Raw genomic sequence first — 26306 nt, 5'->3', positions numbered from 1 at the left:
AAGAAAGGAAACAATAAAACTAAAAGGCAGATTACAGAATGGAAGAAGATATTTGTAAATGACGTCTGATAAAGGGTCAGTAGCCAATATCTTATAAATAACTTATCAAATTCAAAACCCCACAAAATAAACAATCCAGTTAAAAATGGGTAGAAGACATGAACATACATTTTTCCAAAGAAGACATCCAGATGGCTAACAGACACATGAAAAGATGCTCAACATCACTCATCATCACTCATCATCAGGGAAATGCAAATCAAAACCACGATGAGATAGCACCACACACCTGTCAGAATGGCTAAAATTAACAACACAGGAAACTACAGATATTGGTGAGGGTGTGGAGAAAGGGAAACCCTCTTGCACCATTGGTGGGAATGCACTGGCACAATCACTCTGGAAAACAATATGGAAGTTAGTCAAAAAGTTAAAAATAGAACTACCTTATGACACAGCAATTGCACTATTTGCCCAAAAGATACAAAAATACAGATTTGAAGGGTCACATGCACCCTGATGTTTACAGCAGCATTGTCAATAATAGCCAAATGATGGAGAGAGCTCAAATGTCCATCAACTGTTGAATAAAGAAGATATATCCATATATAGCATTATAACATATATATGTAATACATATATAATATGTATTTTAATAAATAATATATAATATTATATATAATATATACTGGAATATTACTCAACCAATAGTGATATCTTGCTATTTGCAACAATGTTTATGGAGCTAGAGTGTATCATGCTAAGTGAAATAAGTCAGCTAGAGAATATATATATATATATTTATATCATCTTTATGCATTCATCAGTCGATGGACATTTGGGCTCTCTCCATAGTTTGGCTATTGTTAACAATGCAGCTCTAAACTTTGGAGTGCATGTGACCCTTCAGATCTGTACTTTTATATCCTTTGGGCAAATACCTAACAGTGCAATTCCTGGTCATAGGGTTGTTCTATTTTTAATGTTTTGAGTAACTTCCATACTATTCTCCAGAACGGCTGCACCAGTTTGCATTCCCACCAATGGTGCAAGAGGGTTCCGCTCTCTTCACATCCTCATCAATAGCTGTTGTTTCTTGAGTTGTTAATTTTAGCCATTCTGACAGATGTGAGGTGATATCTAATCATGGTTTTGATTTGCATTTCCCTGATGATGAGTGAGGTTGAGCATCTTTTCATGTGTCTGTTAGCCATCTGGATGTCTTCTTTGGAAAAATGTATGTTCATGTCTTCTGCCCATTTCTTAGCTGGAACATTTTGTGTGTGTGTTTTGAGTTTAATATGTTCTTTATAGATTTTGGACACTAGCCCTTTATCATGTATGTCACCTGCAAATATCTTCTCCCATTCTGTAGGCTGCCTTTAAGATTCCTTCACTGTTCAGAAGCTTTTTATCTTGATTAGGTCCCAATGCTTCATGTTTGCTTTTGTTTACCTTGCCTTCAGTGACATTTCTAGTAAGAATTGCTTGGACTAAGAAAAAAGGCCTGTGGTCAAAATCCTCTAGGAATTTGATGGTTAATGTTTCCTATATTAAACTGTAATTTTTTCAATATGATATTATCTGTTATTAACATGAAGCATGTGGTTGAATATTGTTTACTGTTAAATATTTTTATTTAAAGATAATAATTAGAATTTTTATTATTAAATATTTGAAGTAAAAAAAAGATAAGAAAAACAAAGAAGATGGGTGAGGAAGAGGAGAAATGAGAAACGGCAGGAAAAAGGGGCAGTGGAAAGAAAACAAGATTTTAAAGGAGGGAATAGAGGAATGATGAATAAGGAAAGCTCCAATGATGAAGGAAAGGAAAGACACCCTGAAGGACAGGGAAGTAATAAATAATGAATTTTTCTCTTTGCTGCTGAGAAATCTAACATGAATTGGGTGGAAATAAGACATTACAAGCCCTAGATTTTTATCTTCCAGTTTCCCTGTCTATTAAAATTCCAGTATCATTAGTTGTATTGGAAGAGATGAGGTATGCAAGATAATATTTTAAATACAATTGTTCATTTTTATTAAATGTAACCTTATTTAAATTTAAAGTAAATAAAAGAGGATTAAAAATCACCAATAAACCCACAGGAATCAAACACTTTTAACCTTTTGCTGCATTTTTTCTGGGGATTTGTTTTTCTAGTTTGTTAAACATAACTGTAAGCCTCCAGTACACAAAATGTTGAATATTCATGGTGGTGTTTTTAAGGCATCTGCAAAGTTACTTAATTACATATGTATATTTACCAATCCCCATTGCTACTCCTTCCTCTAGAATTCCAAAGCCAAATTCTAGTGCTGGCTTTTCCATTAACTCAGTATTTTGTCTTGGGTTTGGAGAGCTACTCCCAACGGTCTCTCTCAATCTTCATTGGATATCAAGCCCTCAGGGAAAGAATGAAGGAAACATCAGATTCAAGAGATCATCTAGGAGTAAGAATTAATAGAACTTGATAGGGAAAGGGCAAGACAGTAAGAAAAAAAAAAAGCCAAGGTATTTAACCTGAGTAAATCATCACCCCCTCCATCCAGGTCTCTGTCTTTCCTCTCATTAGTAAAGTAACTAAATTGAGATTATCTCAAAAGTGTTCTACCACTTCCAACAATTTATTACTCATTAATTATTCATAAAGAAAAAAGAGTTTGAAAGATCTGGAAAATGCAAAGGTAAAAAGAGTCTGGGCTTTTGCTAATATTTAAGGGATATTGGACCAAGAGTAACCTTTCAAGTCTTTAATAAACCCATTCACTCCCTCCCCCCCCCCATATCACCAATTATAATGTTTTTAAACCATCTACAACAACCCTCCTTGGGACTCCTTTTGTGTGGGTACAAAAATAATTTCATTTATCCAAAGTAAGAGTAAGCATAGGGACACATATAAACTTGGCTGAGGAGCCTGGCTAATTTTGCAGGAAGGAGAGTAAACATAGGGTTTGGTTTTGGGATCAAGGATAGAGAGGAGGGTCTTTTTTCTTCCCCTTCACTTTTTGCTTCTTTGACTTCTCTGCCTGCCTTCCTTATTTCTTCCTTCCTTCCTTCCTTCCTTCCTTCCTTCCTTCCTGGAAAGTCTTTTCATTTAGTTTTCCACCCTAGGCCTTACTACAAGCATTTGTGTCTGTTGTTTTTTTTTCATCTCCATAAACCATTGTTTCTAATTTTCTAACACCATCTCTCCTTAACCAAGAAAGTATCCCCCAGGTAGATGGCCATCAATGAAGTTCCAAGAAGTCTGTGGAGACCAGCTTTATGTCAAATGTTTTTCAAATGTAGTGCCAGAAGGAAATTATTAAATTGTCAAGGAAACTTGTTTGGTTGAGGATTTTTTTTTTCCAAACAGTAATGGAATTTACAGAACTAAAATAAGAGTTTAGTGGAGACTGTATGGAATTCACAAATTTTTCTGAAAACGCTATTGCCACCTACTGCCTAAAAAAATAATACACACTACAAACTGCAAAGAAAAAGTACTATTGCATTATAAAATGTCAGACATAGATGGAATCTAAAGAAATACTCTTGAAAACTAAGAACAATCCGAGGGTTGATGGGGGGTGGTAAAGAGGGGAGTGTGGGTCATGGGTATTGAGGAAGGCACCTGTTGGGATGAGGACTGGGTGTTGTATGGAAACCAATTAGACAATAAATTCCATATTTAAAAAAAGAAATATTCTAGCTAATTTTCTTTATGAAAGAAAGATATGGAAATGAGGGAAAGGGATAGATAAAGAGAGGGAAGGGGAGGGGCATGACCAATGGGAGAGAGAGGGAGGGAGAGAAAGGAAAGGAAAGAGGGAGGAAAAAGGGAGGATGGGAAAGGAAACGGAGGGAGGAAGTGAGGGGGCTGGACAGAGAAAGAAAAGAATGATGAAATGCAGCCACAGGGTGGGGGTTGGTTAGACCACAATTAAATAGCAAATTAATTAAATACCTTGGGCTAAAAGGTTTTATGTTCTGATTCCTGGGCTGAATTTGTTACAGCACACCCCACCCCACTCCCACCAGAAGTTTGCACAAATCTTCATAGAATATCAGAGTTAAAAGCACTTTATAGATAGGTACATCTTGTGGACCTCCCTCACAATGCAAGGATTTTAGCTATAAAATCTCTATATAGCTATGGGACTGCACAGTTAAGTCCACCCTCTACCCATATAAGAATTGCCCTGTCTTCCTGTCTGTGCCAGGGCAGCGCGTGGTGCACGCCGAGCGATTGTGACTCCCCGGCTGCGCCCCCAGCAGGGTGCAAGTAGCCCAGACGAGCCACACCACCCCACAGTGAATCCCGCCCCTAGGAGAGGGGAAGAGAAGGCACACACCAGTCTGACTGTGGCCCCAGCGGTGGGCTGGGGGCAGACATCAGGTCTGACTGCGGCCCCGCCCACCAACTCCAGTTATACACCACAGCACAGGGGAAGTGCCCTGCAGGTCCTCACCACGCCAGGGACTATCCAAAATGACCAAGCGGAAGAATTCCCCTCAGAAGAATCTCCAGGAAATAACAACAGCTAATGAGCTGATCAAAAAGGACTTAAATAACATAACAGAAAGTGAATTTAGAATAATAGTCATAAAATTAATCGCTGGGCTTGAAAACAGTATACAGGACAGCAGAGAATCTCTTGCTACAGAGATCAAGGGACTAAGGAACAGCCACGAGGAGCTGAAAAACGCTTTAAACGAAATGCATAACAAAATGGAAACCACCACAGCTCGGCTTGAAGAGGCAGAGGAGAGAATAGGTGAATTAGAAGATAAAGTTATGGAAAAAGAGGAAGCTGAGAAAAAGAGAGATAAAAAAATCCAGGAGTATGAGGGGAAAATTAGAGAATTAAGTGATACACTAAAAAGAAATAATATACGCATAATTGGTATCCCAGAGGAGGAAGAGAGAGGGAAAGGTGCTGAAGGGGTACTTGAAGAAATAATAGCTGAGAACTTCCCTGAACTGGGGAAGGAAAAAGGCATTGAAATCCAAGAGGCACAGAGAACTCCCTTCAGACGTAACTTGAATCGATCTTCTGCACGACATATCATAGTGAAACTGGCAAAATACAAGGATAAAGAGAAAATTCTGAAAGCAGCAAGGGGTAAACGTGCCCTCACATATAAAGGGAGACCTATAAGACTCGTGACTGATCTCTCTTTTGAAACTTGGCAGGCCAGAAAGAATTGGCACGAGATTTTCAGGGTGCTAGACAGAAAAAATATGCAGCCGAGAATCCTTTATCCAGCAAGTCTGTCATTTAGAATAGAAGGAGAGATAAAGGTCTTCCCAAACAAACAAAAACTGAAGGAATTTGTCACCACTAAACCAGCCCTACAAGAGATCCTAAGGGGGACCCTGTGAGACAAAGTCCCAGAGACATCACTACAAGCATAAAACATACAGACATCACAATGACTCTAAACCCGTATCTTTCTATAATAACACTGAATGTAAATGGATTAAATGCGCCAACCAAAAGACATAGGGTATCAGAATGGATAAAAAAACAAGACCCATCTATTTGCTGTCTACAAGAGACTCATTTTAGACCTGAGGACACCTTTAGATTGAGAGTGAGGGGATGGAGAACTATTTATCATGCGACTGGAAGCCAAAAGAAAGCTGGAGTAGCCATACTTATATCAGACAAACTAGACTTTAAATTAAAGGCTGTAACAAGAGATGAAGAAGGACATTATATAATAGTTACAGGGTCTATCCATCAGGAAGAGCTAACAATTATAAATGTCTATGCACCGAATACCGGAGCCCCCAAATATATAAAACAATTACTCATAAACATAAGCAACCTTATTGATAAGAATGTGGTAATTGCAGGGGACTTTAATACACCACTTACAGAAATGGATAGATCATCTAGACACACGGTCAATAAAGAAACAAGGGCCCTGAATGAGACATTGGATCAGATGGACTTGACAGATATATTTAGAACTCTGCATCCCAAAGCAACAGAATATACTTTCTTCTCGAGTGCACATGGAACATTCTCCAAGATAGATCATATACTGGGTCACAAAACAGCCCTTCATAAGTTTACAAGAATTGAAATTATACCATGCTTACTTTCAGACCACAATGCTATGAAGCTTGAAATCAACCACAGAAAAAAGTCTGGAAAACCTCCAAAAGCATGGAGGTTAAAGAACACCCTACTAACGAATGAGTGGGTCAACCAGGCAATTAGAGAAGAAATTAAAAAATATATGGAAACAAACGAAAATGAAAATACAACAATCCAAACGCTTTGGGACGCAGCAAAGGCAGTCCTGAGAGGAAAATACATTGCAATCCAGGCCTATCTCAAGAAACAAGAAAAATCCCAAATACAAAATCTAACAGCACACCTAAAGGAACTAGAAGCAGAACAGCAAAGGCAGCCTAAGCCCAGCAGAAGAAGAGAAATAATAAAGATCAGGGCAGAAATAAACAATATAGAAACTAAAAAAACTGTAGAGCAGATCAACGAAACCAAGAGTTGGTTTTTTGAAAAAATAAACAAAATTGACAAACCTCTAGCCAGGCTTCTCAAAAAGAAAAGGGAGATGACCCAAATAGATAAAATCATGAATGAAAATGGAATTATTACAACCAATCCCTCAGAGATACAAACAATTATCAGGGAATACTATGAAAAATTATATGCCAACAAACTGGACAACCTGGAAGAAATGGACAAATTCCTGAACAACCACACTCTTCCAAAACTCAATCAGGAGGAAATAGAAAGCTTGAACAGACCCATAACCAGCGAAGAAATTGAATCGGTTATCAAAAATCTCCCAACAAATAAGAGTCCAGGACCAGATGGCTTCCCAGGGGAGTTCTACCAGACGTTTAAAGCAGAGATAATACCTATCCTTCTCAAGCTATTCCAAGAAATAGAAAGGGAAGGAAAACTTCCAGACTCATTCTATGAAGCCAGTATTACTTTGATTCCTAAACCAGACAGAGACCCAGTAAAAAAAGAGAACTACAGGCCAATATCCCTGATGAATATGGATGCAAAAATTCTCAATAAGGTACTAGCAAATCGAATTCAACGGCATATAAAAAGAATTATTCACCATGATCAAGTGGGATTCATTCCTGGGATGCAGGGCTGGTTCAACATTCGCAAATCAATCAACGTGATACATCACATTAACAAAAAAAAAGAGAAGAACCATATGATCCTGTCAATCGATGCAGAAAAGGCCTTCGACAAAATCCAGCACCCTTTCTTAATAAAAACCCTTGAGAAAGTCGGGATAGAAGGAACATACTTAAAGATCATAAAAGCCATTTATGAAAAGCCCACAGCTAACATCATCCTCAACGGGGAAAAACTGAGAGCTTTTTCCCTGAGATCAGGAACACGACAAGGATGCCCACTCTCACCGCTGCTGTTTAACATAGTGCTGGAAGTTCTAGCATCAGCAATCAGACAACAAAAGGAAATCAAAGGCATCAAAATTGGCTAAGATGAAGTCAAGCTTTCGCTTTTTGCAGATGACATGATATTATACATGGAAAATCCGATAGACTCCACCAAAAGTCTGCTAGAACTGATACAGGAATTCAGCAAAGTTGCAGGATACAAAATCAATGTACAGAAATCAGTTGCATTCTTATACACTAACAATGAAGCAACAGAAAGACAAATAAAGAAACTGATCCCATTCACAATTGCACCAAGAAGTATAAAATACCTAGGAATAAATCTAACCAAAGATGTAAAGGATCTGTATGCTGAAAATTATAGAAAGCTTATGAAGGAAATTGAAGAAGATTTAAAGAAATGGAAAGACATTCCCTGCTCATGGATTGGAAAAATAAATATTGTCAAAATGTCAATACTACCCAAAGCTATCTACACATTCAATGCAATCCCAATCAAAATTGCACCAGCATTCTTCTCAAAACTAGAACAAGCAATCCTAAAATTCATATGGAACCACAAAAGGCCCCGAATAGCCAAAGGAATTTTGAAGAAGAAGACCAAAGCAGGAGGCATCACAATCCCAGACTTTAGCCTCTACTACAAAGCTGTCATCATCAAGACAGCATGGTATTGGCACCAAAACAGACACATAGACCAATGGAATAGAATAGAAACCCCAGAACTAGACCCACAAACGTATGGCCAACTCATCTTTGACAAAGCAGGAAAGAACATCCAATGGAAAAAAGACAGCCTCTTTAACAAATGGTGCTGGGAGAACTGGACAGCAACATGCAGAAGGTTGAAACTAGACCACTTTCTCACACCATTCACAAAAATAAACTCAAAATGGATAAAGGACCTAAATGTGAGACAGGAAACCATCAAAACCTTAGAGGAGAAAGCAGGAAAAGACCTCTCTGACCTCAGCCGTAGCAATCTCTTACTAGACACATCCCCAAAGGCAAGGGAATTAAAAGCAAAAGTGAATTACTGGGACCTTATGAAGATAAAAAGCTTCTGCACAGCCAAGGAAACAACCAACAAAACTAAAAGGCAACCAACGGAATGGGAAAAGATATTTGCAAACGACATATCGGACAAAGGGCTAGTATCCAAAATCTATAAAGAGCTCACCAAACTCCACACCCGAAAAACAAATAACCCAGTGAAGAAATGGGCAGAAAACATGAATAGACACTTCTCTAAAGAAGACATCCGGATGGCCAACAGGCACATGAAAAGATGTTCAGCGTCGCTCCTTATCAGGGAAATACAAATCAAAACCACACTCAGGTATCACCTCACGCCAGTCAGAGTGGCCAAAATGAGCAAATCAGGAGACTATAGATGCTGGAGAGGATGTGGAGAAACGGGAACCCTCTTGCACTGTTGGTGGGAATGCAAATTGGTGCAGCCGCTCTGGAAAGCAGTGTGGAGGTTCCTCAGAAAATTAAAAATAGACCTACCCTATGACCCAGCAATAGCACTGCTAGGAATTTATCCAAGGGATACAGGAGCACTGATGCATAGGGCCACGTGTACCCCAATGTTCATAGCAGCACTCTCAACAATAGCCAAATTATGGAAAGAGCCTAAATGTCCATCAACTGATGAATGGATAAAGAAATTGTGGTTTATATACACAATGGAATATTACGTGGCAATGAGAAAAAATGAAATATGGCCTTTCGTAGCAACGTGGATGGAACTGGAGAGTGTGATGCTAAGTGAAATAAGCCATACAGAGAAAGACAGATACCATATGGTTTCACTCTTATGTGGATCCTGAGAAACTTCACAGGAACCCATGGGGGAGGGGAAGGAAAAAAAAAAAAAAAGAGGTTAGAATGGGAGAGAGCCAAAGCATAAGAGACTTAAAAACTGAGAACAAACTGAGGGTTGATGGGGGGTGGGAGGGAGGAGAGGGTGGGTGATGGGTATTGAGGAGGGCACCTTTTGGGATGAGCACTGGGTGTTGTATGGAAACCAATTTGTCAATAAATTTCATAAAAAAAAAAAAAAAAAAAAAGAATTGCCCTGTTGTTGGGCAGTATCCATATTTCTTTCCTGTTGTTCCAGAAAAGAACTTCCTTAGCTCTTTACTTTTTGCCTACAGCTAAGAAAAAATCCAAATAACCAGAACAGAGTGCACATTAAGGAGAGAGGAGATAAGAGTGTTTTGAAAACTTCCCATGAACCCTTAACTTGTCCTCTTTTCTCTTCACCTTCCCCCCTCACCCAGCACCATACCCAACAGAGCCTCTCAGCCTAGGGACAGCTGTTGAGTCACTTACCAGGGTTTTCAGGCTGCATGATGGCCATGACAAAGGTATGAGGAAAGAGCATGGCTGCACTCTTCCTCATGCCCTGAAGCTGCACAGTGTTGCCCTGGAACACGACCCCATGCACATCAGTCTCTGTGCCCAAGCCAAGCAGGTGCCAGGCCACTGTGTCACCCTTGCACATGTCCAGCCTGGGCAGGTTAGAGAACAGAAACCCATTAATGGCTGGAAAACAAAAACACAACACAAAACAGGAAGATGAGAACAGATTCTTCAAGCACTGGCCAGGAGCATAGCATCAGTTCTGTACTATGGTTTCCCACAATTTGAAATGTTGGATTCATCCTCAACTTCTCTGCCTTCTTCCCTAAGCCACTTTAGTTCTACTTATGAAGATCTGCCTCCTTGAGATAAGGGCCCAGCTGTCCTTTCTGAACTCACCCCCTGTAACTCTTATATCACACTTCACGTTCTTGCAAAACTGAAATTCTTTCCACTACCACAACTCTTTCACACACACACACACACACACACACACACACACACACACACCAGCGTCTATTATTCCCACTCTTTTGAAACTCTCTTCTGTTGGCTTCTGTGACGCCACACTTTCCTGGTTTTCTTACAACCTCTCTGATTGTTTCTCTTTCATCTTGTTCTTGTTCTCCATCCCTCCTGAAAGTATTGGGGTTTCCTCAAGTTTCCATATTCATCTTTCAATCTGTCTCTTTTTCTTTACTTCACTGCTACGGCCTGGTATCTTGCTCTCATAATTTCTGGCCTGAACTCCTGAAAAAACCCTCTCCCTGGTACCCTTGCCTTCAGTCTATCCTCCTACCCTATCTCACACAGAGGAACACACTATTCCTGTGAGCTCTATTTGTCTCTGTATCCTTCTGTAGCCTTAAAGATGCTAGGTGTTTATAAACACATGTTGAGTTTTCACATGCTATTCCCTCTGCCTGGAATAACATTTTCCTCTAGTTTCTCTACAGCAAACTGCTACTCATCCATTATACCTCAGCTCAAATGTCAACTCCCCTGTGAAGCAGGGCTACTTCTCTCTCCCCCCCACCATGTCTCTCTGTGTGTGCCTCTCTCTCTCTCCTTCTCTCTCATTTCCATGAAATTTCCCCCCCTACAAAATTCTTCCATATCACTTATCACAGAGTCCAATGATTTACTTACAAATGTATCTCCCACACTAGATTGACCTGGAAGCAAGCACATTTTTCTATATTTGTGTGACTGCCCAAGCACCTGGCATATTGTCTGGTACTACTCACGTGCTTCATAAAGTCAAACTGAAATGAACTTGGTTCACAGGACTTGTTTACTTTTTCCAGCTGATATAACTGGTTATGAGAACCAAAGAGACAGTCAAAAGACAACACAGTCATTCATGACTCCCTCCCTTTCTTCACACTCCTTTTGAAAATATAGGGAGGTCTGCTTAAATCTGACCCCCTTTTAATGTCCTCACATCCACTGGAATCACCTTTAATGAGTAATCCTACTTGGCAATTCTTCAAAATGCTGATGAGAATGTTGCTAATCTCCTGATTCTGCCTCCATTGCCTGTAATGTATAATCGCAAACCTATTTAGCTTCCAAAACCAGCTCCAGGACTCCCTTCTCCCAGGAATCCCTCAATTGGATTGTTCCTCATTAACGTTCTCCTATGAACTCCATGTCATTTGAGAGCTGTTTCACATAATTTAGCACTTCATTATAATTGATCTTGTATTGTTCTATAATTATTTCATGTGTGTTATTAGTCTTATTTCATTGCAAAATGTTGGGAGCTCTTTGCAAACTGGGACCATGTCTTCACATTTACTCACTCACCCACTTACATACCTACCCATTAATTTGGTAGTTCACTTGTTCATTAAACATTTACTGTGTATTAGAAAATGTAGACTATACAGAGAGCAGCAAACAATACCCACCTTTCAGGAAAGTACACTCTAGCAGAAGTCAAAAGCCACGTAACAAATTACTATATAGAACATGCTATTAAAATAGTCTGATCAAATTGAATAGTGGTTCAGAAGAGGGTGTCATTATCCTGGGATTGGGTGCTAAAAATGGTTACATGGATTAAGTCGCTTTTGAGTAAGACCTTAGGGAATGGAAAGAATTTCCACAAGCTAAAGGAAAAAGTACAAGGAAAGGCGCTTCAACTGGAGGGCAAAGCATTGTAAAAGCATGAAGTCAGAAAAGTACAAGGTATGTCTATATAGAGAAAAATAGTCCTGTTTGGCAGGAATATGGAGTTGGGGAGTAAGGATAGTGGTCAATAACAGAAAGAGGTAAGACTGGATGGGTATCATCCCAGCTTACTCTCTTCACTCTCTGGTGGATGCCTTGTTTGCAATTCTTATTTCATAGCACCTTTTTCCAATGCCCCCCATACTTTGTAACACAAGATAGAGCCCAAGAAGGCACAAAATATAAGATCTGTTGTCTTAGATTGAATTATTCAATCTAGCTCATATTTTGGGTAGAGCTGACCATGGGATCAGTGCTTTCACAGATGGGACATGATTACGTTTAGGTTAGGTTTTTACTTGTAACCTCTCAATTGTAGCTCAGGGGAAAAACTCTCCATACCATGCATCCGATTGGAGTCTTGGAAGCCTTTGACATCCTCTGAGAGCAGTCGGGAATCCAACATAGCAGTTGCTTGATTGGCATTGCTGTACCAGCTCTTGTTCTCATCCAACACAGTAAAAAGGAGAAAAAATTCCTTATCCACCCCTTTCTGTAGGTCCATGGTAGAGAACATAGGAAAAAAATGACAATGGTTTCAGCATTTGTGAGTTGTGCAGCTCTAGACCTAAGAAGCCCCAATTTTTCCTATTTATTTTTTGAGATACAGAGTGATGCCCATTCCTCCTGCTTAGGGTTGTAGTTGTTGCTACACAGTTTTTCCTTTGGAAATTTCAATTTTCTAAATGTTTGTTTATTTTTGAAAGAGAAAGAGACAGAGTGAAAGAGGGGAAGGGGCAGAGAGAGAGGGAGACACAAAATCTGAAACAGAGTCCAGGCTCCAAGTTGTCATCACAGAGCCAGACGCAGGGCTAAAACCCACAAACGGTGAGATCATGACATGAGTTGAAGTTGGATGCTCAGCCAACTGAGCCACCCAGGCGCCCCTCCTCTGGTAATTTCAAACTGAAGGTGGGTGAAAGAGGTCAAAATAAAATAAAGTGACGAGACTGGAGGGGAGGAATATATGAAAGTGGACATGAAGAAGCACAAGATGGGGATTATGGAGAAATAAAGAGTGATAGAAGAGAGCATAGAGTCACCCGGGGAAAGGTGGCTTGGAGATCAAGAGAAGACTCTGAAGAAAATAAGAGAAAAGGGTATATAATTATTATTAATGTACTATTATCATTATTATGATGATGATGATCATTATCATCATCATCACTATTATTATTACTTCTAACATTTACTAAGTGCTTATTATATATCAGATACTGTGATAAAGAAACTTCACATGGATTATTTTAATTAATCCTTGCAAAAACCCAAGATACCGACTTTTATTGTTAACCTTTACTACAGATATAGAAGCTGAGGCAATGGGAGGTTAAGTAACTTGCCCAAGGTTATACAGCTAGAAATGGTGAGATGGAAATAAAAGAACACAAACAAATATTAAAATACATTTAGGAATTAGGATCACACTGGATAGTGACATGCAGAAGCATGAAATTGCACACTTTCTTACATCATACACAACAATAAATTCAAAATGGTTACAAGACCTGAATGTGAGACAGGAAACCATCAAAATCCTACAGGAGAACACAGACAGCAACCTTTTTAACCTCAGCCACAACTTCTTACTAGACATGTCTCCAAAGGCAAGAGAAGTAAAAATGGACTATTGGGACCTAATCAAGATAAAAAAACAAACAAACAAACAAAAAACAAAAAACAAAAAACAAAAAACAAACAAAAAAAACCCTGCACAGTGAAGGAAACAAAACAAGAAAGGCAACACATGTAATGGGAGAAGATATTTGCAAATGATATCAGAAAAAGAGTTAGTATCCAAAATCTATAAAGAAACTTACAAAACTCAACACCCTAAACACAAATAACACAGTTAAGAAATGGGCAGAAGACATGAATGGACACTTTTCCAAAGAAGACATCCAGATGCCTAACAGACACATGAAAAGATGCTCAACATTACTCTTCATCAGGGACACACAAATCAAAATCACAAAGAGATACCATCTCACACCTGTCAGAGTGGCTAAAATTAACAACTCAGGAAATAGCAGATGTTGGTGAAGATGCAGAGAAAGGGGAACACTTTTGGACTGTTGGTGGGAATGCAAACTGGTGCAGCCACTCTGGAAAACGGTATGAAGGTTCCTCAAAAAATTAAAAATAGAACTACGCTATGACCCAGCCATTGCACTACTAGATATTTATCCAAAGGATACAAAAATGCAAATTTGAAGAGGCATATGCACCCTAAAGTTTATATGCTATCAACAATAGCCATTTATGGAAAGAGCCCAAATGTCCATCAACTGATATAAATGGATAAAGAAGATGTGGTTTATATAAACAATGGAATATTACTTGGCAATGAAAAAGAATGAAATCTTGCCATTTGCAATAACGTGGATGGAATTAGAACGTAATACTAACTGAAATAAGTCAGTCAGAGAAAGATGAATATCATATGATTTCACTCATATGTTGAATTTGAGAAACATGACAGATGAACATAGGGGAAGGGAAGGAAAAATAAGATAAAAAAAGAGAGGGAGGCAAACCATAAGAGACTCTTAAATACAGAGAAAAAACTGCAGGTTGCTGGAGGGGAAGTGGGTGGGAGAATGGGTTAAGTGGGTGATGGGCATTAAGAAAGGCACTTGGGATGAGCACTGGGTATCATATTTAGAGTTGAATCACTGGGCTCTATTCCCAAATCCATGACAACAGCATGTGTTAATTAACTTTAATTTACATTTAAAAATTAGAAAAAAAACTATTTAAAAAATTAAGATCAAGGTTTAGAGGAAGGAGAGGTTTAAAAAATGAGGAGGTGATGAGAGGATAAAGAATAGAAAGGAATAGAAACTAAGAAAGATATTTGTGAATGAAAGAATACCATGCAAAATAGCATGAGGTCACCAAGTATCCATTTCTGATTAAATAGCTTGGTTATTTTTTTCCATTCCCTTATCTCTAGAACACATTCCATTTTTAACTCCTATTTAACAACATAGCCTTGTCTTCTTCCCAGCAGGCTTTCCATCCATAAACCTTGGCAATACCTGTTTACCATCTGCATTCAAGGCACCAGCCTTGCACACCAATAGGGGCCCCACCAGACCGGAATTCGTATCTCTTATGGGATCTGCAGCAGAGAAGTACATCCACGTGAGACAGGCAGGATCCTGAGCAGCAGGGCCAGCGTGAGAGGGGACTGTCCAGCGATATGTTACTTTCTCAAAGGGCTTGGCCACCAAGCCAAGGTTGGATGAGCCTGCAGGGAAAAATATGACTAATTATCATATTTGCTACAGTGAGAATCAACAGCTCCAAAGAGTGTGGTTAATATTATAAACCACAAGGTATTTTTGAGCAGCAGCAATGTACAATATAGAATATTAAAAAGAATCCTTGGTAGGAGTGAAGAGACCAAAGTTAGTTTCTGGTTCTGTCAATGGTTGTTATGCAAACTGGGGAAATTTAAACTTTGCCAAGTTACAGTTTTCTAAACTCATAGGACTGAAGGATTAAAAGGGCCTTTAAAACTTATTTGGCCTCTTTGGTTAGGTTTATTCCTAGGTGTCTTTTGTTTTTTGGTGCAATTGTAAATGAGATCAATTCCTTGATTTCTTTCTGCTGTTTCATTATTGGTGTATAGAAATGCAACCAATTTATGTAGGTTGATTTTACATCCTGTGTCTTTGCTGAACTCACGTATCAGTTCTAGCAGTTTTTTTGTGGAGTCTTTCAAATTTTCCATGTAAAGTGTCATGCCATCTATGAAGAATGAAAGTTTGATTTCTGTATGCTGAAAACCATAGAAAATTTATGAATAAAATTGAAGAAGACACAAACAAATGGAAAAACATTCCATCCTCATGGGTTGGAAGAATAAATATTGCTAAAATGTTGATACTACCCAAATCAATCTACACATTCAATACAATTGCTATCAAAATAACATTAGCATTATTTACAGAGCTAGAACAAGCAGTCTTAAAATTTGTATGGAACCAGAAAAGATCCCAAATACCCAAAGTAATGTTGAAAAAGGAAACCACAACTGGAAGCATCACAATTCCAGACTTCAAGCTTCATTACAAGGCTGTATTAATTAAGACAGTATGGGACTGGCACAAAAGCAGACATGTAGATCAGTGGATCATAACAGAGAACCCAGAAATGGACTGACAAATCTATGGCTAACTAATCTTTGACAAAGCAGAAAAGAGTATCCAATGGAAAAAAGACAGAATCTTCAGGAAATAGTGTTGGGAAAACTGGACAGCGACATGCAAAAGAATGAACCTGGAACACTTTCTTACAGCATACACAAAAATAAATTCAAAATGGATGAAAGACCTAAATGTGAGACATTAAACCATCAAAGCCCTACAGAACAAAACAGGCAGCAACTTCTTTGACCATGGCCACAGGAAATTCTTCCTAGACATGTCTCCAGAGACAAGAGAAATAAAATGAACTATTGGAGCCTCATCAAGATAAAAGTCTTCTGCATAGCAAGGGAACAATAAACAAAACTAAAAAGCAACCAACAGAATGGGAAAAGATTTTGCAAATGATATATCAGAAAAAGGGTTAGCACCCAAAATCCATAAATAATTTATCAAACTCCATACTCAATAAACAAATAATCCAGTGAAGAAATGGACAAGAAATGGACAGAAGACATGAATAGACTTCTTTTCCAAAGAAGACATCCAGATGCCTAACAGACACATGAAAAGATGCTCAATATCACTCATCATCAGGGACATACAAATTAAAGTCATAAAGAGATACCATTTCACACCTGTCAGAGCGGCTAAAATTAACAACTCAGGAAACAGCAGATGTTGGTGAGGATGCAGAGAAAGGGGAACTCTTTAGGACTGTTGGTAGGAATGCAAACTGGTGCAGCCACTCTGGAAAACGGTATGAAGGTTCCTCAAAAAATTAAAAATAGAACTACGCTATGACCCAGCCATTGCACTACTAGGTATTTATCCAAAGGATACAAAAATGCAAATTTGAAGAGGCATATGCACTTCAACGTTTATAGCAGCACTATCAACAATACAAAGTTACTGAAAGTGCCCAAATGTCCTTTGACTGATAAATGGATAAAGAAAATGTTGCATGGGAGCACTTGATGGCCCAGTTGGTTAAGCATCCAACTTCAGCTCAGGTCATGATCTCGTGGTTTGTGAGTTTGAGCCCTATATTGGGATCTGTGCTAATAGCTCAGAGACTGGAGCCTGCTTTGGATTCTGTGTTTCCCTCTTTCTCTGCCCCTCCCTCACTCACACTATATCTCTTTCTCAAATATAAACTTCAAAACAATATAAAAAAGTAGGCAGATGTGGCTATATATATATATATATATATAGTCACTTATTTATCCATTCACCTATTGATAGGCACTTCGTCTTCTTCCATAGTTTGGCTATTGTAAATAATGCTGCTATAAACATAAGGCTGTGTGTATCCCTCTAAATTAGTGTTTTGGGTAATTTTTAAAGTTTTTATTATTTAAAGTTTAGTTCACTAAAATACAGTGTAATATTAATTTCAGGTGTACCATATAGTGATTCACCACTTCCATACAACACTCAGTGCTCATCACAATAAGTGCACTCCTTAGTCCCCGTCATCTATTTCACCCATCCCACATCCACCTTCCCTCCAGCAACCAATAATTTGGTCTTTTCCACTGTGGTCAGGAACAAGATAATGATGTTCACTCTTACCAATGTTATTTAACATTGTACTGGAAGTCCTAGCCACAACCAGACAACAAAAGAAATTTAAAAAAATCAAAATCACCAAGGAAGAAGAAAAACTTTAAATATTTGCAGATGACATGATATTCAATGTAGTGTTTTTTGTATTTTGTGGGTGTATACCCAATATGAAATTAATGGATCATAGGGTAGTTCTAATTTTCACTTTTTGAAAAACCTCCATACTGTTTTCCATAGTGGCTGCACCAGTTTGCATTCCAACCAACAGTGTAAGAGGATTCTTGTTTCTCCACATTCTCATCAACACCTGTTGTTTCTTGTGTTTTTGATTTTTGTCATTCTGACAGGCATGAGGTGATATCTTATTGTAGTTTGATTTGCATTTCCCTAATGATGAGTTGTGTTGAGCATCTTTTCATGTGTCTGTTGGCCTTCTGGATGTCTTATTTGGAGAAATGTCTGTTCATATCTTCTGTCCATTTTTAATTGAATTATTTATTTTTTTGAGTGTTGAGTTGTATGAGTTCTTTATATATTTTGGATACTAACCTTAAAGGCCATATATGAAAAACCTACAGAGAACATAATACTCAATCGGTGAAAACTGACAGCTTTCCCCCTAAAGTCAGAAACAAGGAAAGGATGTCCACTCACTACTTTCATTCAACATAGTACTGGAATTTCTAGCCACAGCAATTAGACAACAAAAAGAAATAAAAAGCACCCAAATTGGTAATAAAGAAGTAAAACTTTCACTGTTTGCAGATGACATGATACTATCTAAAGAAAACCCTAAAGATTCCACAAAAAAGATACTGGCAATAGCAAATTAATTCAGTAAAGTCCAGGATACACAAATTAAATGTGCAGAAATCTGTTGCATTTCTATACACTAATAATGATATAGCAGAAAAAAATTAAGAAATAATCCCATTTACAATTGCACCAAAATAAGAACCTAGAAATCAACCTAACCAAAGAAGTGAAAGACCTGTACTCTGAAAACTATAAAACACTGATGAAAGAAACTGAAGACAAAACAAAGAAATTGAAAGACATTCCATGCTCATGGATGGGAAAAACAAATATCATTGAAATGTCAATCATTTTGAAATATATATGTGAAATATATTTGAAAGAATATGTCTCTTTTTTAGCCCAGCTCTGCTTCACTGTAATATCATGCATGCATTCAACAATATCCATGCAAGGCAATTAATTCTGTCTCTTCCCTCATTTCCTCCCCTATTTATTTGTCCTCAAGAGCTACTTGATATTTACTGCAGCCCACATCAGTTGGAAACCCTGCTTGCTCACCATTATTGTACACTGTTCCTTCGTAATCTTTCTCATAAAAGACTCCATGAGGCTGTATGCTGAATGGCTGGGAAGCACGGTTGTAAAAGATCACCTGGATGGTGTCACCCACCTCAGCCCGGATCACTGGTCCTGGAAGATGGAAAGGAGAGACAATGGGAATGAAAACAGAGATGACCAGGGAGGATGGAAACAAAATAAGAGGGAGGGAAAGAAAAAGGAAGTGAAAAAGATAAACCCTCCCTGTGTAATAATAAAAATAATCCCTTATAAGTGTGTTGCAATTGACAGCTATAAAAAACTTCTTTTTTAAATTCATTATCTCATTTGGATCTTCAAACATTATATTGGGGATATTTTTATTTTACAAATGTGGAAACTGCAGCTCAGAGAGGTTGAATTGATGTTCCCAAATTCAAATAACTGATTAGAAACAGATCATGACTTAAAGCCAAGTCTTTCACCCACCCCCACTGTCAGGTTCAATCCCATTTCCCTTACGTTTATTGCCCCAATTCCCATAGCTGCATTTCCTAGTAAGATACATCTAACTATCTGATCTTGCCTCAAGCCTAAACCAATTCTGAGCATATAAAATTATTATATCCTCTATTCAGGTCCTGAACTAGGTAGTTGGGCCATGATTCATGGAGCCGTTTTTGTTCCACTATTCACCACCTCTAACTTAGCTCAGTCATCTTTGAGATTAACCAGAAGTACCAAGACAATACCCTGAGCATTTGTGCAGGCTTAAACCCTAGTTCAGTGTTTCTGGTTTGTTTTCTACTCACTTTCCACACCTAATGCTGCACCTATGATCCAAGAATCAAATGAAAATGAAAACACAACATAGCAAAATGTGAAGCCATGGAAAATGTGCTTAGGGAGACCTTTATAACTATAAATATTTACATTGAAAAAACATCTCAAATCAACAACTTACTTTACAAATTAAAGAATTAGGAAAAGAAAACAAACTAAATCCAAAAATAGAAGAAGGAAGAAACTGATAAAGACTAGATCAGAGATAAATGAGATATAGAAAAGAAAAACAATAAAGAAAATCAATGAAACCAAAAGTTGGTTCTCTGAAAAGATCAACAAAATTGACTAACTGTCATAGATATGGATTAAGAGAAAATAGATAAGACTCAAATTATTAAAATAAGAAATAAAAGTGAAGACTTTATTACCAATTCTACAGAAATAAAAAATATTGTAAGATAGTACTATGAATGATTGTATACTGACAAATTGGGTAACCTAGATGAAATGGAAAAAGTCCTAGAACAGAAAACCTACCAAGACTAAAGCATAAAGAAATAGAAAGTCTGAATAGAATTGTAACTAGCAAGTGTATTTTCTTCTTTATTTTTATTCTTACTTTAACTTCAGTGTAGTTAACATACAGTGTTATATTAGCTTCAGGTGTATAATATAATGATTCAACACTTCAATACAACATCTGGTGCTCATCACAAGTGCCCTCCTTAATCCCCACCACCTATTTCACCCATCCCCCCCACGCACCTCCCCTCTGGTAACCAACAGTTTTTTCTTTATAGTTAAGAGTCTGTTTCTTGTTTTGCTTCTTTATTTCTTTCTCTCTCTCTCTTTGTTTTCCTTTGCTCATTTGTTTTGTTACTTAAATTACACATAGAAGTCAAATCATATGGTATTTATCTTTCTCTGACTGACATTTTTCATTTAGCATTATACTCTCTAACACCATCCATGTTGGTGCAAATTGCAAGCTTTCATTATTTTTTATGGCTGAATTATATATAAAGAAGATATATGTGTGTGTGTGTATATATATATATATATGTGTGTGTGTATATATATATATGTATATAGATAGATGTATATCTATATCTATCTATCTATCTGTATATCTTCTTATATCAATGGACACTTGGGCTGCTTCCATAATCTGCTTATTGTAAGTAATGCTTCTATAAACATACAGATGGTTTTATCCCTTTGGTTTAGCATTGTATTTTGATTTAGTGTTTATATTTTGGGGGTAGATATGCAGTAGTGTGATTACTGGATTCTAGGGTAGTTCTATTTTTAACTTTTTATGGAACCTCCATACTGTTTTCCAAAGTGGGTGCACCACTTTGCATTCCCACCAACTGTGCAAAAGGGATCTCTTCTCTCCAAATTCTTGTCAACACTTGTTGTTTCTTGTGTTTTTGATTTTAGCTACTCTGACAGGTGTGAGGGGATACCTCATTGTAGTTTGGACTTGTATTTCCCTAATGATGAGTAATGTTGAGCATCTTATCATGTGTCTGTTGGGTATCTCAATGTCCTCATTGGAGAAATGTCTGTTCATTTATTCTGCCCATGGTTAATTGGATTATTTGTTTTTGAGTGTTGAGTTGTGTAACTTCTTTATATATTTTAGATACTAATTCCTTATTGGATAATAATTTGCAAATATTAGGTTGATAATTTGCAAATAGGGTAGGATGCCCTTTAGCTTTGTTGCCTGTTTCCTTCACTGTGCAGAAGCTTTCTTATTTTTATGTTGTCCCAATAGTTTATTTAGCTTTATATCCCTTGCCTTAGTATACATATCTAGAAAAAGGTTGATACCGCCAATGTCAGAGACATTTATGCTTGTGCTCTCTTCTAGGATTTTTATGATTTCAGGTCTCACATTTAGGTCTTTACTCCATTTTGAATTTATTTTTGTGTATAGTGTAAGAAAGTGGTGCAGTTCCATTATTTTGCATGTAGCTGACCAGTTTTGCCAATATTTGTTGAAGAGACCTTTTCTGTGGGAACAGTCTTTTAAACATATAATGCTGAGAAAACTGGATTTCCACATGCAAAACAATAAAGTGGGACTTCTATTTAATACCTCATTACCATATATAAATATTAACTCAAAATATATTCAAGACGTAAATTTAAGATCTAAAACTATACAACTCTGGTAAGAAAACATATGGCGAAATCTTCCCAACATTTGCTTTGCTAATGATTTCTTAGATATGACACAAGAAGCATAGGTAATAAGAGAAAAAAATAAACATAATGAATTTCAGTATTTTTTTAACTGTGCATCAAAATACACTATAAACAGAGTTAAAAACCACCCACAGAATGGGGAAAAAATATTTGCAATTCCTAAGTCTGATAGGAGATTAATATCAATAATGCATATGGAACTCCTAAAAATCAACAACAAAAAATTAAAAAAACTCAACTAAAAATGGGCAAGTGACTTAAATAGACTTTTCTCCAGTGAATACACAAAGGACCCTGAAGCCAAGACTACCCTGTATGTCAACTAACTTGAATTTAAATTTAAAAATGTACAAATGACCAATAGGAACACGGAAGGATATTCAACATCACCAATTATTAGGGAAATGACAATCAAAAATACAATGGGATACCTCCTCATACCTCTTAGGATGGTTACTATCAAAACAAAAACAATACAGTACAAAACAAAACAAAAGAGAAAACAAGCATTGGCAAGGATGTGGAGAAATTGGAACCCTTGTGCACTGTTGGTGGAAATACAAAATGTTACAGCCACTATGGAAAAGAGTACGGTGGTTCCTTAGAAAATTAAAAAAAATAAATTTACCGTATTATACAGCATTTCCACTTCTGTGCACATAACAAAATGTATCCAAAGCATGTCTCAAAGAGATATTGTACACCCATATTCATAGTAGCATTATTCTCAATAGCCAAAATGTGGATGCAACCAAAGTGTCCACTGATAGATGAATGGATAAACAAAATATAATATACACATACAATGAAATATTATTAAACCACGAAAAAGAATGAAATCTTGTGATGTGCACTAACTTGGATGAAGCTAGAGAGTATAATGTGAAATTAGTCAGCCAGAGAACAATAAATACCATACAATATCCATCATATGTGGAATTTAAGAAACAAAACAAAGGAACAAAGGAAAAAAAAGAGAGAGATAGAGAAACCAAGAAATAGATTCTTAACTATAAAAAACAAACTATTTACCAGGGGCAGGGGACATGGGTGTATGGGGTAAATAGGTGGTGAGGATTAAGGTGTGCACTTGTCATGATGAGCACTGGGTGTTATGTTATATGCAGTTGAATCACTGTATCATACACCTGAAACAAATATAACACTGTATGTTAACTATAAGAGAATTAAAATTTTTAAATTTAATAAAAAATAAAGACATGAGAATGATAGATGACAAGAAAAAAAGGAAGGAAATTCTGCAATATGCTGCAATGTGGATCAAACTTGAAGGCATTATGCTAAGTGAAATATACTGGTCATGGACAGACAAATACTGCATGATTCCTCTTATATGAGGCACTTTGAGTAGTTAAAATCATAGAGACAGAAAGTACAACAGTTGTCAGGAACTAGGGAGAGGGAAGAATGGGAAGTTATTGTTTAATGGGTGTAAAGTTTCAGTTTCATAAGATGAAAAGATTTATGAAGATGTATAGTGGTTATGATTACACAACACTATGAAATGTATTTAATGCCGTTGAAGTGTACACTTAAAATGGTTAAGATGTTAAATTTTATGCTATATGTATGTTTTCCCAATAAAAATGTTGAACAAAGAAGACTGAAACTCATACTGGACACCAGCTAATGATAGCTTCTTAATACTCAGGGCCCACCTTCTTTCCCAAAGTGGCTTTCTGCTCCTTGCATCTTCCTGTCCAGCAGATGTAATACCTGTTGTCTATGTTCATATTTCCTAGAATCAACTGACACACACTTAACCCCAGAACATGGCCAATTCCATTACTTTCATTACAAAAGTTTTCTTCTATCCAATCTATTTTACTTCCTGGCTCTACCAAGTGGCTAAACCACACCCAACTTTGCCATATCTGTGCTTTACAGAATATTATTCTTCTGGATGCCTTATCCAGGATCAGGCTTTAAACCTTGTACTATATCCCTCACCATAGCAAGCATGTCTGCATGTCATGCCAGTCTGTTCCTGGTCTCATATTGCCAGGAACCTGAACAGTCTTACTGCCTTGTATATCCCTTCAGAAATACACCTAGAGAAGCACTTCTAAAAGTGTAATCTGGGGACGCTTGGGTGGCTCAGTCAGTTAGGCATCCAACTTCAACTCAGGTCATGATCTTGCAGCTTGTGGGTTCAAGCCCCATGTTGGGTTCTGTGCTGACAGCTCGGAGTCTGGACCCTACTTCAGATTCTGTGTCTCCCTCTCTCTCTGCCCCCCCCAAGAATAAACAAATGTTAAAAAAAATTAAAGTGTGATCCGTATAACAGTGTTACCAGAAGATGTTCACTAATAAAAAGTTCAGGAATTAAGTATGATGAATTCTATATATTCTTCACATTTTGAATATTTTTGATGAACAAAAATAAATACAAGTTTATGAGAAGTCCTGCAGAAAACACTATTTGACCACGTTTAACCTAGTGTTTTGCAAACACATTCAGACTTGTAGCCTTTTTTTCACCAGATATTCATCCCTCAGGACTCAGTTTGGGAGATGCTTGTTTCAAGTGTACCTCTGAGGTGCCCCAGGTTCCAGTGTCTAAGTCCTCACCAGTTCTCAGGTTCCAGTAAATGAATTTCATATGTTAAAAATTCCTCACCCAGGATTCCAAGATGTGTATTTTCCTCTATCTGCACCTTTTCCTGGAATGTCTCATCTTGGAAGGCTTCATATCGGACTTTCCAGTAAGTGCCCCCAATTCGACTGGAGCTCTTCTGGAAGAATTTATCTGAGCCACTGCATATAAAGAGGTAAATGTCATATGATTTCATTATGTATCATATATATCCCCATCTCATCCTTGGTCTCATTAAGTTATGGGTACTTATGTTTAGTAAGAATCTCAGGGATAACCCAGGTTAAATTCCACACAGTGAAGTTATATCCTTTGATGACACCACTAATTAATGATATATAGCTTCTGCCTGCTTGAGTCTTTCAAAGGTCAGGGGACTTATTTTCAGAGAAAACAATCCTTCTTGTTATTGGAGTTTTAATGGTTGGGATTCTTTACAGTAGGCTGAAATCTTCCCTTAGCAAGTTCCAGACAATGGGAAAAGTTCTGCCCTCTTAAGTTACATAGCCTTATACATGTCCTAATTATCCTCATGTATTCAAGATCCTTTCTCACCTTAATAAAAAATATTCTTAACTTAAAAGTGAAAGCCAACAAACTTAGCAAGCACAGTTGGAGATTCTAGAAGCTATGCTGAGATCCAAGTTCCTACTTTTTTATGGTTTCTACAGATTCATTCCATTATTCTTCACTAGAAGAATAAACACGACAGGTGCCCTAGAATATTCCACCCAAAACTCTCCTAGTCATTTACTAAGTACCTCTTCTGTAAAAGATCTGGAATCACTGATAGCCCAGTGAGTCAGTATAAGTTAAGACCTAGCAACTGAATAGGGAACTAACCTTCTGCTCTATTTTCCCTACATGATTCATGGGTGAGGTAGGAGAATTTGGAGAAGTTCTTCCAAAAGGGTGAGAATGGAATGGCTACAATGTGGGTTTCTCCCACTCTTCCTACATTTCTCACAGTGCTTTTTACACTCCTTTTCAATTGCCTCCTTCAGGCTGTAGAAAAGAAAGGAAGGGACCATGAGGTAAACAATGAGTCAAATAAAGAAGAATTGGATAAATGCCATTTCAACTGTTCTGGTTTCTTTTGAGTTTTATTTTCTGAATGTGGCCTGGAATCATAACAGGAGCAATCCCAAACTCTACTTGGATCCTTTGCTGAGAATATGACATAACCCTACAAAAATCTTTGTAGCTTCCCAAGAGCAAACTCTCTAAGGGACCACAAGAATTTGGCTAACAGTTGTGTCATGTAATTCCAGCCAGACAATGATTGTAACGTCTATGTGAAGTGAAAGATTTCTGAGAGGGTGTAATAGGTGGTGGGCTGGTCCCAGGAGCTGGGGGAGGAAGCCCACTGCCTCTTACCTGCCTGGCTCCTTCAAATTCTTCCCAGTACTCCCATCATGTCCCATCGGGCCATAGTCCCATAGAATCTCACGGGCCTCAATGAAGTACTGCCGGACTTTGCCTGTGAGTTGGTTCATGGGAGGAGTCATGGAGCAAGACTTGACCTGGTAGAGTGCTTGCATGCCATCTGGAGGAAGGACATAATGGCTGGATCCATTCTACCCAACAGGTCATATACCCAGATGACCCACCTTCCTCCTTCTCCTGTTACCCCCCCCCCTTCACTATGCC

The 26306-nt window shown here is 37.7% G+C and overlaps 1 protein-coding gene across 6 annotated transcripts in view; it reads right to left on the bottom strand.

Annotated features, from left to right (window-relative positions):
- The window catches only part of HEPH (hephaestin), an 82030-nt gene that overhangs the window by 44472 nt on the left and 11252 nt on the right, over positions 1-26306 (bottom strand). For 2 of the 6 annotated variants that reach the window (XM_047843953.1, XM_047843952.1), the window contains exons 6-11: positions 26034-26202; positions 24681-24817; positions 19058-19189; positions 15059-15270; positions 12360-12510; positions 9753-9965 (exon numbers count right to left, since the gene is read on the bottom strand). In XM_047843953.1, the coding sequence (XP_047699909.1) occupies positions 9753-9965; positions 12360-12510; positions 15059-15270; positions 19058-19189; positions 24681-24817; positions 26034-26202 (1014 nt within the window). The remainder of the gene's footprint in view (positions 1-9752; positions 9966-12359; positions 12511-15058; positions 15271-19057; positions 19190-24680; positions 24818-26033; positions 26203-26306) is intronic. The other 4 variants (XM_047843954.1, XM_047843955.1, XM_047843950.1 and 1 more) reach the window with 3 other exon arrangements.

Source organism: Prionailurus viverrinus, chromosome X, assembly GCF_022837055.1.
Source record: "Prionailurus viverrinus isolate Anna chromosome X, UM_Priviv_1.0, whole genome shotgun sequence".
In the NCBI taxonomy this organism is placed as follows: Eukaryota; Metazoa; Chordata; class Mammalia; order Carnivora; family Felidae; genus Prionailurus; species Prionailurus viverrinus.
Note: the sequence above shows the minus strand (reverse complement) of the source record. Positions and strands in the feature narration are given on the sequence as shown.